The sequence below is a fragment of the Pezoporus wallicus genome, unplaced genomic scaffold, assembly GCF_028554395.1.
Source record: "Pezoporus wallicus isolate ANWC-B61680 ecotype Strahan unplaced genomic scaffold, APGP_CSIRO_Pwel_v1 contig_3486, whole genome shotgun sequence".
Classification (NCBI taxonomy): Eukaryota; Metazoa; Chordata; class Aves; order Psittaciformes; family Psittacidae; genus Pezoporus; species Pezoporus wallicus.
The window spans coordinates 4,158,555-4,175,943 of NW_026642292.1; the positions used below are offsets into that span (position 1 = coordinate 4,158,555).

The window sequence follows — 17,389 nt, forward strand, 5'->3', positions numbered from 1 at the left end:
AAGATTTATTTTTACAAGGCCTCACCTGAAAAAGCAAAGCTTTTCAAGTACTGCAGAGCAAGAATCTCCCCATTTTTTGATTTTTTGGCACTTTTTCCCCCAAGGATTAATATTACAGAAGCATACTGCCTTGCCAGAAGAGACTCTTCCAGTTTACAACAATTTTTACCTCCTTGCTGGTCTTTTGTTTTAAGCTACTCAGAATACAGTCACCATTCCACTCCTATTATTGTTCCACCTCCTATTGGGATCTATCTGCCTCTTTGCCTGAAAACAGAGCTCAGCCTGAAGCATTTCCAGTTACCCAATGTTTCAACATGAAATATCACAGAGGAGGTCACATTATCATAAAAAAGTTCAAGATTCAGTGGAATAAACTGAGTTAAAGCATCTTGGTTTTGGCAGGGAGCTTTAAGTGAATCAAGTAGAAGCTCCCAGTTAACTGCCTCCAGCAGATACAGCAGTGAGTGGTATCTGTTCTGGCGTCTGTTTAACAGAGACCTTACATGAAGCTTTAGTTTAGCTACCGCATTTGTGTGTCTCTTTCCTTATTGGAAAGATCATCTGGTCCCTTTAGTCTCAGGAAGGAGTTCTGGGGAATCACGAATGTAAATCTTTACCTATTTTATGTGCCCATTATAGAAGATTAAAATTACTATGATTATTCTGGGAAAGGACTTAAAGCAGAAGAGAGGTAAGGAAGCAGTAATTAGAAAGGCAAAGAAAACTGAAGTGAAATAAATTTATTACTCTAATTGGCCTGAACAAGTGTGAGGTGCTTCACAAGGCACAAAGGGTAAAAATATAATAAAGTAACACTATTGCTACTGCCCACACTCTTGGTTTAATTAATTTTATTTCCCTCCATCCTGGCACTGTAAAGAAGAATGCAACACGTGAAGGCTGAGGCAGAAGTGCTGCACAGGGCTAAGGCAGCATACCTGGCAGCTGCTAAAACAGAACTTCAAAGTCTCAGCTCCCTTTGAAAACCCATCAGGCAAGAACCACTCCTCCCCTCGAGCTTCTTTAGGAGCTGGTACACTTAACCACTTCAGCATGTTTGGCAGTTCTACAGCCACTTCCAAAGCAGGTGGTGGAGTGGAAAGTTGTGGGAGAGCCCCAGATCACTCAATAGTCTCCTTTCCCCAGCAGGCAGCAACTCACGTGCTGACCAAAGCAGGTCAGCTGACAGGCAATTAAGCATGGGGAACAGGGAATTTGTGGTTACACCTCTGAAACTACAGAAAAGGCCCCAGCTTACTTCAGTCAAGTGGGCCAACAATCTCTTTCTCCAGGGAACTGCTAACTCGATGACTGACAAAGTCTGTCATTAGAGGAAGATCAGTAAAAGGATACTCAGATAATTATATTGTACATTACAAGGAGCAGTAACACTCTTAAAGTCAGTTCCCAGATTTGTCTAGGATTTGTTGAAAGATCCCTCTCTGTCATCTTGTCTGCAAAAGATGGTCAAGTTGCAGAAAATTTATTTGGATCACCTAGAGCTTGAAGTCTTTCACATGAGATTTCTGCCTCTGCCTACAGCTACAAGCTAGAAGGTAGAGACTATAAGCACTGTTTTTATCTGCAGCATCTAAAAAAAGAGATTTCAGATTCTGATTATTTGAACAGGCACCATATTTGTGATGTTTCTTCCTCCAGCGTGGACAGAAGAGTCTACGATGCATAGGAATTTCATAGGAATTTGTGGTTTAAAGATGAAAAAAAGTTATGCAATCCTATATTCCAGTCCAACCCAATCCCTTTTTCTAGAGCCAAAATGGAATTGTTTCCTACAGTGTACAGAGAAAATTGTATAATTAGTCTGAAGCTCCCAGACTCAGGAACACAGATGGGAACCATGGAACCACTACCTCAGGAATTTCACCAAGTGATTGCATATAATGCTAAGCATGAACACATCAAAGATGCAGCTGCAGATGCTAACCCCTTGTAAGGGCAGACTAAAATATCCCAGCCACTTAGAAGAATAATGCCCTTTCAAGAGTCCCCTCCTAGTATAGATAAGGCACACCAAGAGAGAACAGTATGAACAGTGTCCAGTATCTGATCAAGAAACCTCCATTCTAAGCCACTTCTTTGTACTTGATGCTTTTTGTGATGTTTCAGCAAATGTTCTACGTAGCGTCGACTTTTCTTAAAAAAGCCAAAACCGGTGCATTTAACAGAAAATGAGTCTGTAATAGAGACAAATAAGAGCCCAAACATGGCCTCCAAATGGCTTGCTCAGTGAGATTCATGTTGTGTACTGTGTTTACGGCTCTAGAGACTAGTTGGAGTATAAGACAGTAATCAAGCTCTCCCATAAAGGCAAATAACAGACATCAGAAAAAATCTGAAAGTAAATGACAAGAGTAGTTGTTACCTAATTTTGCTATCTAACAATATACACCATAAACATCAGTGACATATTGATAAACAAGATGCAAACAACCATACATTCTGTAGCAACAAGCAGAACAATTCCCAGGCTATGAAGTTACAAGGTATCAGGAATTTAGTTAATTTCATAATTTTAAATATCCAGCACCACAATTCTACTTCCTTTCGCTGAACTGCTCTTCAGTAATACAGGCCTAATGTCTACAGCCAGGTTCTGCAATGCTTTAGAGGTCATAATATGTTAAAAATCTGTTCTGCTTAGAAAATACCAATGCAGCAAACAACTGCACTATATGAATCATATTCTGTCCCCATGCTTCATAACAGCCTAGAAATTCATGCATAACTTCCATTCTCTTTGCACAGATAGTAGAGGATACTTTCATATTTAAATAATTTGGGTTAGCATCAGCAGCAGGAAAGTGGAATTTCAGAAACAAATGAAAACATGATTCTCACCTTTGAAAAAGAAAAACCAGTTACACAAATTATGTCCTGAATGGGACAAAATATTTAAAACACTAAAAAATGGATTGGATCCAAGTTTCTTAAAATATGCCAGAATAATCCAACTATTAAAACTGGGCTTTCAAAAACTATACCAGTGCCTATTATTTTATTGAATATATAATATGTGTATTTATTTATACAAATTAAAACAAAAAATTAAAATATTTGTGAACTTCGATAGCAGAGAAAGTTATTGTTCTTTTGTTTAATTACATTAATTTCACTTAAAACACAGCTCCTTCTTGAGGGTTTTCAAATTAGAAGAAAGATTATCAAGTTCTCAATATTCAAAACCAAACTCTGAAAGGCAGCTGTTCCAAAAATATTACCAGGCAGCCTTTGTTGGGACTGTTCATATAGGATATGCTCTGAATTTTCTTGATTTTTTTTTTTTTTTTTAAATTTTGAAACCAGAACGCTATGGGAGTGCTGTCAGCAGTCACCAAGATCTCACTCCTTTGGGGAATATTCTGGAGATACATGCAGTTCTTTATCAGAAAGAGATGTGTTATCTATGCACCTCATATTAGAACTGCAAAGTCTCTGAAGAAACACTTCTGGGGCTGATTTTCAAAAGCCTGTGCTTAGAATTTACACATGTACTGTTTTTCTTGTTGATTTCTTCACAACAGATGAGGTTGTGTTCCCTTTGCCATGTTGACTGCCTGAGCTGAAAAGCCTTTAACCACTGTTCAAGTTATCATCCACTAGATATTTACAGAGAAGCTAAAATTTTTAGCATCATGAGACTGCCAAAGAATCTTAAACTCAAGCACCTTCTAGTGAAGCTGAGATTAGAAATATACTGAACATTCTAACAAGATATTTCAGGTTTTCTCTAACACCACAGTTTAAGATCTTCTGGGAAACAGCCATTAGAAGTAGAAATCACTACATTCTAAGCAGTATATTGTCTTTAATGAGCACTAAAATGTTTTTGTTTGAAATTCAGAATTATTGTTTATAAGTGATAGAAGCCATAAATCCTAGATACTTAATCATCAGTACCATAGAAGACCAACATAGGTGTCAAATCTAAACTTCTGACTAATATAAAGAATATTATTCTATTTATGCTGTTCTGTAGCTAAAATCTCATAGAAGAAAAATCCCTGAAAATGCTATATTAGTTGTAAAAACAGATATGGATCTGGAAGTTCAAACAGTTTCTAGGAATGCCAAGCCTTCAAAGATCCACTTCTTTGTGGATCTATACTTGGTCACCACCAGCAAGAAACAAAAGTCTTAACTTACTCAAATTCAAGTCTCAGCATCTGCAGCTTTTCAAAATGCTAAGTGAAGAGAAGCTGACACCTCTTTACTCATCAGCATCTTTATCCCAGTATCAAAAAAAGAAACAGATGGTCCAGACTTAAGGTTTCCTCCTCCTCTTCACATAGTCTACCAAACTGAAAGTTTTCTGAGCCAAGTTTCAAAGTAAACTCAGTTTTGAACACTGAAGACATTCACGGCTCAACCTGACTACATTCTTCACAGGGAATACTTTTTTTTTTCCACAGCAACAAGCAAATAAAGAATTCTCTGTGCATACAAAAGGTTAAGAGCACGTGATCTACAGCCCTTTTGCTCCAAAGTGTGACTCTTGCCCAGGCTAAGCATCCCTGACAGACAGCTGCCAAGCAGCATGTGCAGCACTGCCAGACAACAATCACTTTACACTAACTTTTCATTTAATCCCTTGTGCCAGATAGGAGAAGGATAGAAAGAGCAGTGGAAGACATTTAGTGAGCCAGATGCAATCTGAAATTTGAGCAAAGAAGCCATGCACCATCATGGATACCAGCAGCTGGGACATAAACAGTGCCTGTGATAAAGCTCTCTCATCTTGAAATTCCTTTTATTAAAGCTTGTTGTCTCAGGGTCAGTTTTCAGTAGACTTGGATCAGTCAGGCTGCCTTGGCCTCTCCCCACCTGGTTTGCTGTGCACAGTAATTGGATGAGAAATCTTAGTAAAAGTTCAGTGAGTGCAACAGGACAGTGTCTGGAAACTGCAGTATCTTTAAGCACTTCCTAGCTTCCCCCCCCCTCCCCCCCCACCTTTTTTTTTTTATTTAAGGAGGATATCCATCTTTCAACTATTGTTACAGAATGAAACCCTAGAAATAACTGCTCATGATAAAGGATGTGACACTGCAGAGCCTACCTTTAACAGTGCACTTAAAAATCTTTGTAATTAGCACTGACTCTGGACAATCCAATAACCATGTTTCTTGGGTCACCAAAATGCTTTCTTGCTCATTACCAACCACGTCCTCTTACCCAGCGCATTTTGATCAAACTAGTAAACTGGCTGACAGTATACAGTGTTAGGTGAAGACTGAGAAAGTACTGCTAACTACAAATGCTACTCATTATTGTAATTCACACAATTCCCTAAACAAAAAACTGGCGTTCCACTGTGTTGTGGCTGCCCCATCTTCACACTACATAATATACATACACTTCAAAAACCTATGAGCTAATGAAGAGGATCGCCACGTGCACAGGGACAGGGAAGTGCACAGGGAAGCTGAAAAACTTCCTGACTTCTTTTTTTTTTAACACTCCCTTCTCCCCTTTTTTAAAGAGATTTTTCTTAAACATTGAAGCCCTGCATGGCTCAAACAGCTGCTGCTTGATACCTGCAGCCCAGAGAAGCCTGGGACAACAACAGGCTGTCATGGAGCCAACAGCATACAATTCACAAACTCTTGTGTCAGCTGCAAAACTTCCCTATCTGAAAGGTGGGGAAAATTACGTGACAAAGCAGGATCTTCAGAGGAACAGCTGACTAACACTTTCAGGGATAGAAAAGGGGTTTGTGCTTTTGGCAGGAAATTCCCATTATATCACAGGATAAAACACCAAAGCGTGGCATGCTTATCCTGAGCAAGCCAAGCTAAAGCATGACCTCAGCCTGGGCAGAAAACGTGAACGTGCATTGGTGGTGGAGAGCTCACTGTACAAAATGGAAGGTAGCCCCAAACCAAAGCCTATCAGGAAGGAAACCCCTTTGGCCCCTTTTGCTACCTCCTGCTCTGGCATTTGTACTTGGTCACTGAAACCCTTAGCTCATCTGAGCTTGACTCCAGGCCTTTTGGCTGTTGACTTCAAAGAGCTGCCCAGAGACTACCCCACATGAGGGGTGCCTTCTGGAAAGGCTTTCCACATGGGTCTCAGATCATACTGTGCTCCCAACATCTGAGAGGTTTACTAAGTAATCCAATTTAACTCTTTCTCAGCTGTACAGCACCAATGTCTTCAACACAGCTGTTTAAAACCTTTGCTTTCACAAGTAGCCAAACTTCCTTTCTAACACTACCCTGTAGATACATTTCTTGAAGTGAAAAGGTAGATAACAGACCTGGAAATCTCCAAAATATGAGTTCAACATCAGAACAGCACTGGAGAGCATAAGGCAAATGAAGGAGAAGTTGCTAACCTGTCCTGTGCTTCATAATCCTGGCTTACAAAGGGGATTTCCATTTTCACACAAAGCAGCATGCCGTTGTGCGTCTGGTAGGGAGGATACACAACATGCAGCTCTGAGATTTCAAAGTGCCTCGCTGTGACCCACAGGAATAGCACAGTTCAAAGATGGGCCCATTCAATCCCTCTGTTCTTAGGCCAGATGGACCTGCCCTAAGATCAATGTCAGAAAGGACGCTCTTCTGGGAAACTTCCCAATACCCTCTCAGCTGCGCAACTGTAATTCCAACAGCTATGGCATGGTATTACAGCTTTCATTTCTACCTCACTACCTGCAAGATCAGTCAATGGACAAAACTTGAGGTCTTTCTGTAGGGAAGAGTCAGGGATGGATAAAAATATTGCCAAAAAAAAAAAAAAATAGGAAAGGGGAGAAACCAGACATTCGTGGGATTCCCTGACAGCTCTGTGCAGAAGGAAGGGCTGGGCTGGAAAAAACAGGGCCCCAGGTTCCTGCCAAGCTGTCTGAGGCCCGTCCTTTCCAAATAGCTCAAAGAAACAGCCAAGGCTCCCTGGTAACCCTTTCAGAACTCCTCTAGAGAGAAAGGCTGCTGTGATCAGAGCTTCTCTCACAAAGCTCCAGACTACTTGGGTCCCCTCATTCCTAGAAGGCTGTAAGCATCAGAGTCTATTTCCCCCATGAGAGTTACTGAAGTAAGATCTAGGACCACATTAACCCTCTGAAAACCACTCTGGAAAGCAACTATTTTAATGGAGATTGAGAGGTTTAAATAAATGCAGAGAAAAGCAAGATCTGGTGGTCACTTTGCTAATGAAATATCTAGAACCTATATAGGATATTTCAAAGAGATCTAAGATCAGGGATGGGTGTAGGGAGGTTATAAGTCTCGCAAGACACTAAACTCAACTTGTTCTATATTGAATGAGATACTTATTAGAACAGACACCAGCATGTAACTTCTGTCACAGCCAACAAAATCCTCTGGTGACAGCTGAAAGCAGGAAGAAAGGGGAGGAAGGAAGTTAAAAAAAAGAAATATATCAGCATGAACTGCCTATACCTGTTGCTCAGGTTTACATTTACTGCAATAATCAAAGAAAAACAACTGCATATTAACAAAAAACTGAGTGTTTAGCAAGGTCAGAAGCCAGCAAAATACTAGTATATGTAAGTTACGAATTAGAAAGTAAAGATACTACAGTGTTACTTACATAAAACCAGTGTCTTACTCCTACTTGATGTACTTTCTTGTCATTTCTATAAAGACAGCCAGACAATCATTAGAGGGCTGGAAAAATTTCCATTTAGAACTTGAAAAGAATGGGACTGCTTAGCTTAGGAGAGACAAGTTAGAAGGGAGATGACAGAAACGTAGAGAGTAAAGAATGCAGAAAACAGATCAAGCATTTCTGTTTGCCTTCACGTAATAAGGGTGCAGAGACTTATGGCAAATTTGAGAAAGAAACTAAAAAAGAAAACTTATGCATAACATATGATCCAGCTGTGGAACCTCACTGCTACAGCTCAATGAGACTACAGTTTTTCCAGAAAGTAAAACTAGATGATTCACAACAACATCCACTCTAGGCTATGGTACAACAGAAACTATTGTGAGAACTACAAGCCAGCTGTTAGCAGTTGAGGGTAAAAAGCAGAGTAAAAACAAGCTCCCCCCCACCCCAGACAGGGGATTTCACTGCTGCCCACCAGAATTTCCGCTCTCTGTGCTTCCACTGAAGATGGTGGTGGTAGCTGCTCTGAAGCACATGACGGGAGAAATAGGCATATTTGTAGCCCAGTCCTGGATGGCAAATCCTATGTTTGTGTTAGGGAAAGGTCAGTTTGTGGAGGCAGTTAAAATGAAAAAACGCAAAACCGTTACATAGTATTGACTTGGGGGAAGATATGAAACCCCTGTCACTCCCTCCCACCTACCAATATGGGCTATTTGATAAGAATAATGGGAAAGATCCTCATATCTTCTCTGAAAGGAAGTCATGCAGTCAAAGAGAAAAATGCCCCCTCAAATTTTGAGAGCTATTTGCAAAAGCCATAATTACTCAAGGCCAGCAGGCACAGGTAACGCAGACAGTGCGATCCCTTGCTCAGCTAAAGCCAGTCCAAGGCAGGCCCCAGGATGCAGCTCCAGCCAAGTCTCCCAGAAGTAGCTGAGCGGAGAGGCCACACTCGCACAAGTCCACTGGTACCCACTCTGCCCTGCTGCGAGGCCCCAGCTCTCGCCTCCAGCAAACAGACCCAGCACTGGCTCCTATGGTCTCCCTGCACACAGCCCAAACCCCCTTCGCCTCTGGAAAGGGTCCTGCAATTAATCTCACTTATTACCTCGGAAAAGCAACAGCACGGCGGCTGCCAGCCAAGACCGACTCAACAGCGCCTGGGGAGCCGAGGCTGCAGGGCCAGGCCTCAGACTGTCTGGGCAAGTCACGAGTTTTCCGCCTTTCCTCTCCTGGAGGCTCCAAGCAGACAGAGCCAAGACCTAGCTGTGGGAAGCAGGGATCCTACAGGACTGTGCCAACACATGGTGCTGAGGCTCAGGGTGATTTCCGAGCAGGATGGAGAGTAATTGGACCTGCCATCACAAGTTTCTTCAGTGTGACCAAAATATATATGTATAGAAAAATAAAATAAAATACAAAGGCAAGCCATGTATTTCTGAAGTTTAAGTCAGCAAATTCACTCTCAGAGTTAACAAGTTGTCACCAGTGACCCTGGGAGATGTGTAAAAAAGGTTGCCAGGGAAGGGCAGGGGGAGGCTGCTACAGGCACAAATATGCACTGAGAGAGGAAGAATATGCACAAACGAGAGACAGGATGAGTTGCAAGAATGCACAGTTGCCCAGGCAGTACTTCTGTTTTTTGCCTGTCATCAAACTTCTCTGAACAGAAGGTAGTAATAGACCAAACCCCAAATTCAGGGCTGTCAGAAATGCTGCTTCTCATGGACCACAGGCAGAATCATCAGAGCTGCTGAGGAGATAGAGACAGGAGATCAGTCACGGAAAAATCACTGTACCTACTCTCCATTGCTCCTCCACCTCAAAGAAATTTACCATAATGCCTAAATTAATTCAACAGCTAAAGAGAAAAGGACAGCAGTATGAGAGGCAAGGAACAGACACGTGGCTATGCTGGCACAGGGCTGGACTCAGTGCTGTTGGTCTGCTGCTGCTCTGGCACTTCCATGATGCTTAGCTAAGGAGGTGTTAAGGTCAATGCAATTTGCTCAAACCAAACTGAAGGCCTATTGTACAGCCCCCAGTGCCTGTTGCCTTCTTCCTTAATTTCCTCCAGAAGCATCAGTCACCGAGTTAGCTTGCACCTAGATACTGCGCAAACAAATAGGCTCTTACCACCTGGCAAGTGCTGCACAGGACAGCAGTTGGGCAGCTTCTAACTTGCAAAAGACTGCATGGAGCTTGAAACAAATGATTTGGAAGAGAATTAAGTCACTATCAACCCTTAAGATGCAGAACTACAAGGCAACACATATGTAACTAAGAGAAATAGATTTATTCTTATTAAAATTTGGTGTTACCTGCGAAGATCCCTGGGACAACATCTGAATTCTAGCTGCAAGCTTGTATGTAGCTAGCTCTTTCCCAGGACCCCTACTTTAACATCCATGCTGCTTCTGCAATAATAAGCCCATCCTCGCCTAGCTCCCGAGTCTTGCAAAAAATGACTGTCCCATCAGCTGCTCACCTTTCTATCACTCTGAGAATCACCTCGCATATTAGCACATCTCTTGGCTATTCTAGTATCGCTTTTCTAATGGCTCTTATAGCTCTTCAGATCCTGTCTAGTCAGGTTCCAAGCCTAATTTCTTATTTTACATCCCACACCTCCAAAATTTAAAATATAAACTGGGCAAAGAATGAAGCCATTTTCAGCTTCCCTTTATATCAGTAAATCACAATTACCCTGTGATGTTTGTCTGGGGTCTTTCTGGCAAAACTCAGTTTTAGTGGAAACAGAGAAGTTACTTATACCAGCACAGAACAAAGTCTCAAAAGAGATCAGAGACTCTTCCATATCCTCACAAGTCCAAAGGATATATACTTAGCAATATCAGAGCAGAACATCTGAAACCTAGAACACACAGTACATGTACCCCTAACAGTAAATGAAACTGGCATGAAGCAGTGACACAGCAGTTGCAGATTCCAGTGCCAGAAGCTTTCAAGAATGTCTTCTGTCCCCATCACTAGGGTTTATGCAACTATTTGCCAACAGGTACTCAAAAGTTAATTTAGGTTCCAAATCAACAAGCTTCATTCTCAAACACCCAATTTTTTTACCTTTATTTTGCAACTGAGAATGCTTTCAAGAGAATGTTCTTCCAAGAGGAGTTCTGGTAAGGTCTTGGCTTCAGTGACAAAAAATTAGTTGCACTGAATAATGAGGAATCACTTCCATATTTGTTGCCTTATATTACATTAGCAAAATAGATAAAAATTATATATGGGATTTTACATACTTCTATTACAAAAAATATATACACACGTTTACATACAGCAGAATGTGAAAGGGTGACAATCCTGCCTGATGGATAGAGTGAGAAGTTGAGATTGAACTGAAAATAGGATTGAACTGAGATAGGACTAGTGTTAAAGTAGGAGAGAGCAGATACAGAATAGCCTCAAAGAGCTACAGAGGGCAACAAAGACAGGGCTCCAGCAAACACGGCAGAGATGGTCAGCCACGTTATGGTAGTCAGAAGAAAGCCCATATACAGCTCGGAACACCTCATCTCTTGTGTAGTCCTGCAGGCTTCTGTGTCTGAGGCACAGTGAAAGCCTAAGCCATCACTGGAGTGGGAAGCGCACTAATGCTTATAGAAAGCGACAAAAATCTCAAAAGGCACAGCAATGCAGATTTATAAAATAACATTTTAATGTATCCAGAACTGTTCTTTATCTCTATATTGCAATCTCGAGATCTCCTTTGCCTTTTGGCAAGCAGACTTCTGATTTGGCACCTCATCTCATACAGCCAAAAAAAATTCAACAGAGATACTTTGAGAAGCATTTAAGTAAGGCAGTTCTGGGAGGCTGAGAATTAGAGGAAGAAGATTTGTCAGTAAGACTATGCTGAATCCTACAGATTGCAAGCATCAAAACAAAATTTTCAAAGAAATCTCAACAGTAGTAAAATGGCTTGGTTTTACCACAGAGCCATACAAAAATTGTAAGGACTGTGTTTCAGAGGCAGATGTTTGAACTGGAGCCGAGTGCAAGCCAGATAAGAGACCCATTTACAAAACATTTCCATCCTCGCTGAATTCTACAACTGGTAGACCAGAACCTTAATGGAACAAAACAGGAAGCTTTTTTCTTCAAACAGCCACTCAGCACTGCGCACAGGCTGACACCCATCAGATGACCCTCTATGAACAGCTTGCTCCAGTGTGACAGAGCAAGTAGCAAAAAAGGCATTTAGAATAGAAGATAGCCATCTCCATAGATCGTGACCTTGGCATTCCTTCTGGAGTTCTCCCATTAAATGAAAGTTCACAGCCCAAGTAATTCAGCACTGAAAAGAATCTTTTTTTCTTTTATTCCCAGGTTTACGTAAAGCTTTTACCTCCTGGTATTCTCGCCAGGAGAGAATTCTTTTCAGCCACAAAGATAAAGTAATTCAGTAAAGTCTTAAGACGTCTTTCCATCTCTTGTTCTGAGGATTAGAGCAGAACAACTGAAGTACTGAAAAACTAAATGGTTCATAAAAGGTTTGAAGATGGGATCTTGTACCAGTTGTGACCAGACAATTCTGAAGTACTTTTGGATTACTGTACAAAATAAAAGAGAATTTCTAAAGGCATTAAACTATGCATACAATGCTAGATGAGGCAGAGACCTCAAAGTCATTCAGAGTGGAGTTCTGGGCATCAAATGATGGGTTCTTAGACCTACAGGAAATTGTTTCAGGCAACATGGTAATTACAGTGACTCCCGCAGAGTTCTGCAACAGAAGATTTTGAGCACGCATAATCTTTCTCCACCTATGTGTGTGAGTCCATGCAGAGGTGAGAGCAGAGCTGAGAATGGAATGGAAGCTCTAGGACAGCCTGCACTCTGCTGCTCTCTCAAGCTATGTAGGAAGGGAAGGTAGTTTACACCTGTTGGATAGGTTCTTTATTTGGATTAGGTCATAGCTTGCCTGGCTGAGCTCCAAGAGCAGAATCACCACCACCTCTCTCAATAACTCTAAACCCCAGAGGCAAACATAATACTGGAACAGAAACAGGCCAGGAATTCATTTCTCACATTCCTCTTCTTTAGGCAGGATGAAAAGCAGTGCTGATGAAATAAGAATAATTTTACTTCAGCTTGCCAGGCCTCATTCCAATCCTTCTATTGAAGGACCCATTTGGGAAAGGATGACCACTCAGGTCACATGCCTCCTTCTGCACTGTGTCTGACTCTCTCACCTCCCTCCATTTTCTGGTAGTATTCAAGCAGCAGTGACAAGAATCAGTATTTTCATGTATACAGTGCTTTCCAGTCCTAAACCCATGTGCTGGAGAAGCTGTGTCTCCTTATTCTAATTTAAAAAACAAAAATGAAGGCTTAGGTGAAAGAATAACAGTATTTACTGAAGTGGCAAGGAAAGAACTCAAAACTCCAGCAGTTCTGGGCTGGTATTCAGCATAGCTCACCCTGCCCGTAGCTTCCAAAGTCCAGAATCCCTGGGGCAAACCTTGCCGCTCTTTCAATCCCAGCAAGAATGGTTTTAATGCAGAATCACAGTCTTTGCCCTGAGTCCCATGATATTGGCAATAAATATAAATTCTAACATCCAAAATTAATAAAGACCATAATGAAGCCATCTGAAAAAGAAACTTTATAACATAAACACTGAAAGATACTGCTCTATCTTTGAACAATCTAAGCTTGACATTCAAGGAAGAAGCATAAAGATGCAGCCTTGATGGAGATTTTTCGCAGTATCGGGTATAAGTTTGCATTCTGCATGTATGTCTCAACATCAGCAAACCTAAACTTAAAAGACGCAGGGATGAGAAATGGTCAAACAGACATTTCCCTTTCATTATAGACGTTCATCCATCTCCTTATTTCACCATGAACCTGAGAGCTCTGGGAACGTAGCTCTATTTTCATAGGCCTAGTTTCTGGGATAGTCCTAAGAAGATAGGCCCTTACACAGAATCATAGAAGTATTTAGGTTAGAAAAGACCTTTAAGATAATGTATTTTAAATACCTCCAGGTATGCTAACTCAACCACTTCCCTGGGCAGCCTGTTCCAATGCTTGACAACACTTTCTGTGAAGAAAGTTTTTCTAATATCCAGTCTAAACCTCTCCTCGAGCAACTTGAGACCATCTCCTCTTGTCTTATTGCTTGTCAGTTGGGAAAGAAGAGACTGACACCCCTTCACTACAATGTCCTTTCAGGTAGTTGTTGAGAGCAATAAGGTCCCCCCTGAGCCTTCTCTTCTCCAGACTAAACAACCCCAGTTCCCTCAGCCATTCCTCATCAGACTCGTGCTCCAGGCCCTTCACCAGCATTTCTGCCCTTTGGACATGCTCCAGCATCTGAGCAAGAAGCCACATACAAACTACAAGTGAGCTCCTGAGCGTATTGCATTTTTCTTCAAAAAGCTGGAGCAGGAATTTTAACTTACCTGACAGCTGAAGAGACAGGCCTTTTGTCAGCTCTATGGGCATCTGACTGCACAGCCAACAATGACCCTCTTTTGTTGAGTGATGACTGGTAGCTCTGTGGGGTGGCTGCATTCCCCTTGCTTATAGCTCCACTTGCCAAGTTCAGGTTTGTTAACTAAAGGGGGTGGGAGGAAGAGGAAAAAAACAAACAAAAACCAAACATCAGAAACAATTAAAAGCCAAGAAAAGAGCAAAAGGTGTCACCAAGTAAACTGGATAGACTATGTACCAAGAGAAATAAGACTACTAGAGAAAGCAAACATTCAGATGCAGGACTGTGCCAGTTGCATAAAGCAGTGGGAGAGATGACACCAACCTCCACCATGCTTGAGATGAATTCAAGTACCAGCATTAAAAGTACAACCCTTCCATTCATAGAAGAACAAAGGAGGAAAGACAAAGATGGATCAAAAATCCCAGAGTAAGAAAGCAACATCACATTCCTGTCATGTGAAAACTTAACTCTACATGCACTAATCAAAACCTAGAAACTCACATTACACTGAGCAGAGACCAGTGTGCCCAGTCAACATAAGCTCTTTCACTAAGCCAGCCATATACACTTGTCCTCTCTACCCCTCTCTATGCACCCATACAGGCACAATCCAACAGCATATGTACCTTGTATATATAATTCAAAACCAAACTCTACCACAAATGAAAGAAACTTCTCACATAACCACTTCCAATCTGTTTATACAAGTAAATATGCTGGCTAATGATAGGCTAAAATTGTGTTAGGTGTGTGTTTGTTATACCAAGCTCTAAAGAAATTATCCATGTGGATTTAAGAATACGAAGTGTATGAACTCAGTATGAACTGAGCATTCTTCTTTCACTGGTTATCTTCTTGTCAGATCAAACTCTGCGAACAGACACTATCTGTTGGTTTATTGAAGAGAGCCTAAAAAAATGTAACAAAGTGGTATCTACTACAGCAGGATAAGTATTAGTTTATATTTGGGAAAAGAATTATGAAGCTTACAAGACACTACAAAGGTTGCAAAACAGGGATTCTCAGTCAGACATTGCAAGAATTAAGTTTATTACTGCCTTTAATTACATGATCACATGTTGCTTTTTAGGAGCACAGAACAGAGCTAGGTCTGCACCAAGACTAAGGCCATATGGTAAGCAAAACTTATCTATATGGCCCCTGCTTGCTTCTGTGGCAACTGGAAGACATATAGCCAGAGAGACACAGGACACAGAAGGAAGAGTATAACACCTAATCCTGCATCTGCTCCAGACCTCAAAGGTGATGCTTGTTAAGCCACTTAAGTGTGACTTAAGCATAGCTCAAGAATTCCCAGCTTTGAGACCTTAACAATGCTCTTTTACCAGAATTTGTGTGCAATACTCAAGCACATACCAGCTTCATTGCAATACACTGCACTCATACCTACAATAGACTTGTGCAGGACTGCAGATTTCATATCCTCTGACTGAACTCTGGCATGAACTACTATTGCAACTGGCAGCACAGTAGATTCCCACTTCTCCTGTGGTTTAGTACTATGAGGCACCTAAGCATTTTGTAAATTCAGAAATCTTGACTCCCACTTCAAGTTATGGACAGGATTAAATTATAGCAGTTACGCAGTGGGCTTCTGCTCACTGCTCCAAAAGCAACCTTTTTTGCCTCATCCCTTCTGAGCCTTATCCTTTCCTGTTCTTACTCCTTGTCTGTGTCTTGTTATTCTCACTTAGTCAGTCACAGCTTCCATGTTTCAGGTGTCATTCTCCATATTCTGCTCAGTTTCATTCCTACAGACTTCCAGCACTGGCTTCTCCACTACTTCTGGCCCCTGAGCCACACAGTTTCAAGCCTGGAACTCTCCATGGGAGTAGTTAGTTGATCTGTCTTCCCACACGTTTGTTCTTTGTTACTCTTCCAGCTGCTCTTATGCCCTAAAAGCAAGCTTAGCCACAGGCAGTGCTACCCATCTTACATGGAAAATTACTAAAGGTGTCATTTTGGTGCCTCTACCTCACCCTTAAATGCTGTTGTCTTCTGCAGAATTTAATTAAAATTTAAAGCATTTCATTGCAAGAACAGAAAGCTTCAAATTAGGTTTAGTTCCAGTTGTGCCAGGCACTATACAAATACCTAAACAATGACAGTTTCTGGCCACAAAGAGTTTATTGTCTGAAAAGAAGCAAGAATGGCAAATGAGACAAACACAAAGGAAATAGGATATATACAATTCTTAGCTTGTCAGCAACAGTGATCACAACTTTGCTAACACATTCAATATGTGAAATGAAGATGACTTTATCCATTTTTTCCATCATCTTGATACTAAGAACCATTTAGCCTGATGAATTACCACCTCACCCCTGCTCTACTAATGCAATCTGCTTTCCTCTCTAATACTGTATCATTGTTTATTTGAAAACTGTCTTTCTAAGCAAAGCACGTGAGCAAATAGCTTAGTATGGTAGTAGGGACATTTCACACATTCCACATAGACAGGTGTTTAAACTACAGCAGGATTAAATACAGACAAGGGATTCAGAATGAGGGAGAGAACACCAGTAAGAGCGTAAGGTTTAGCTGCAGCCAGCCCACCCAGATGGGTGTTACTGCTTGTTACTGTGCCGTGCGCTGAGACATTTCAGCTGCTATAATTAGCTTGCCAGGATGTTGCCTTGGTGGATTGCTGGGACACCCCCAACACATTTGTGCTGCACAGAGTAGCTTCATTTTCTAGTCACTAGTCTTCCTGCACATTTGATGAAACCATATTCTTCCCTTTATGCAGGCAAATACTTGGCAGCAAATCAGTTGTTACTTTGGCTTAAGATAATGGATAGCACTTGGACCAAAGGACATATCAAAATCTCCATAAATAAAATGTGGTATTGGGAATCAAAACAAAACAAACCACCTCACCATTCCCCCAAAACCAAGAAAGGCAGGTTAGTGGGGCTCAACAAGGAAAGTGATTATTGGTATGCAACTACAAGAACAAAGTTAGTTTTCACGATGAGTTGTATCAAGATGAGTTCAGACTCTCCTGCTTGGTAAGATTCCTGTTTTTCACTAGAAGTAAGGGACTTCATAATATTTTTTCTGACACTATGACAGGAGACCTGTGTGTGCTGCACTGCGCTCTTCAGCATCCCTATATTCAAACATCTCTGCTCACATTAAAACATTTTCTGTGGAGTCTGTAAAAGGCAAGATAATACACAGCTAATACTCCCCATAACAGAATGATTCATAAGGTTTTACTACAAGTTTTAAACTGTTGGGACAGCTGAAAGGAACATGCTGAGTGAACAACACAATGGGACAGTAAATCCCAAAGAGCTC

The 17,389-nt window shown here is 41.2% G+C and overlaps 1 protein-coding gene across 1 annotated transcript in view; it reads right to left on the minus strand.

Moving 5' to 3' along the window:
* TTLL5 (tubulin tyrosine ligase like 5) overlaps positions 1–17,389 on the minus strand; it is a 133,662-nt gene that overhangs the window by 38,364 nt on the left and 77,909 nt on the right. The window contains 1 exon segment of the mRNA XM_057428591.1: positions 14,031–14,185. Coding sequence (XP_057284574.1) covers positions 14,031–14,185 — 155 coding nt within the window.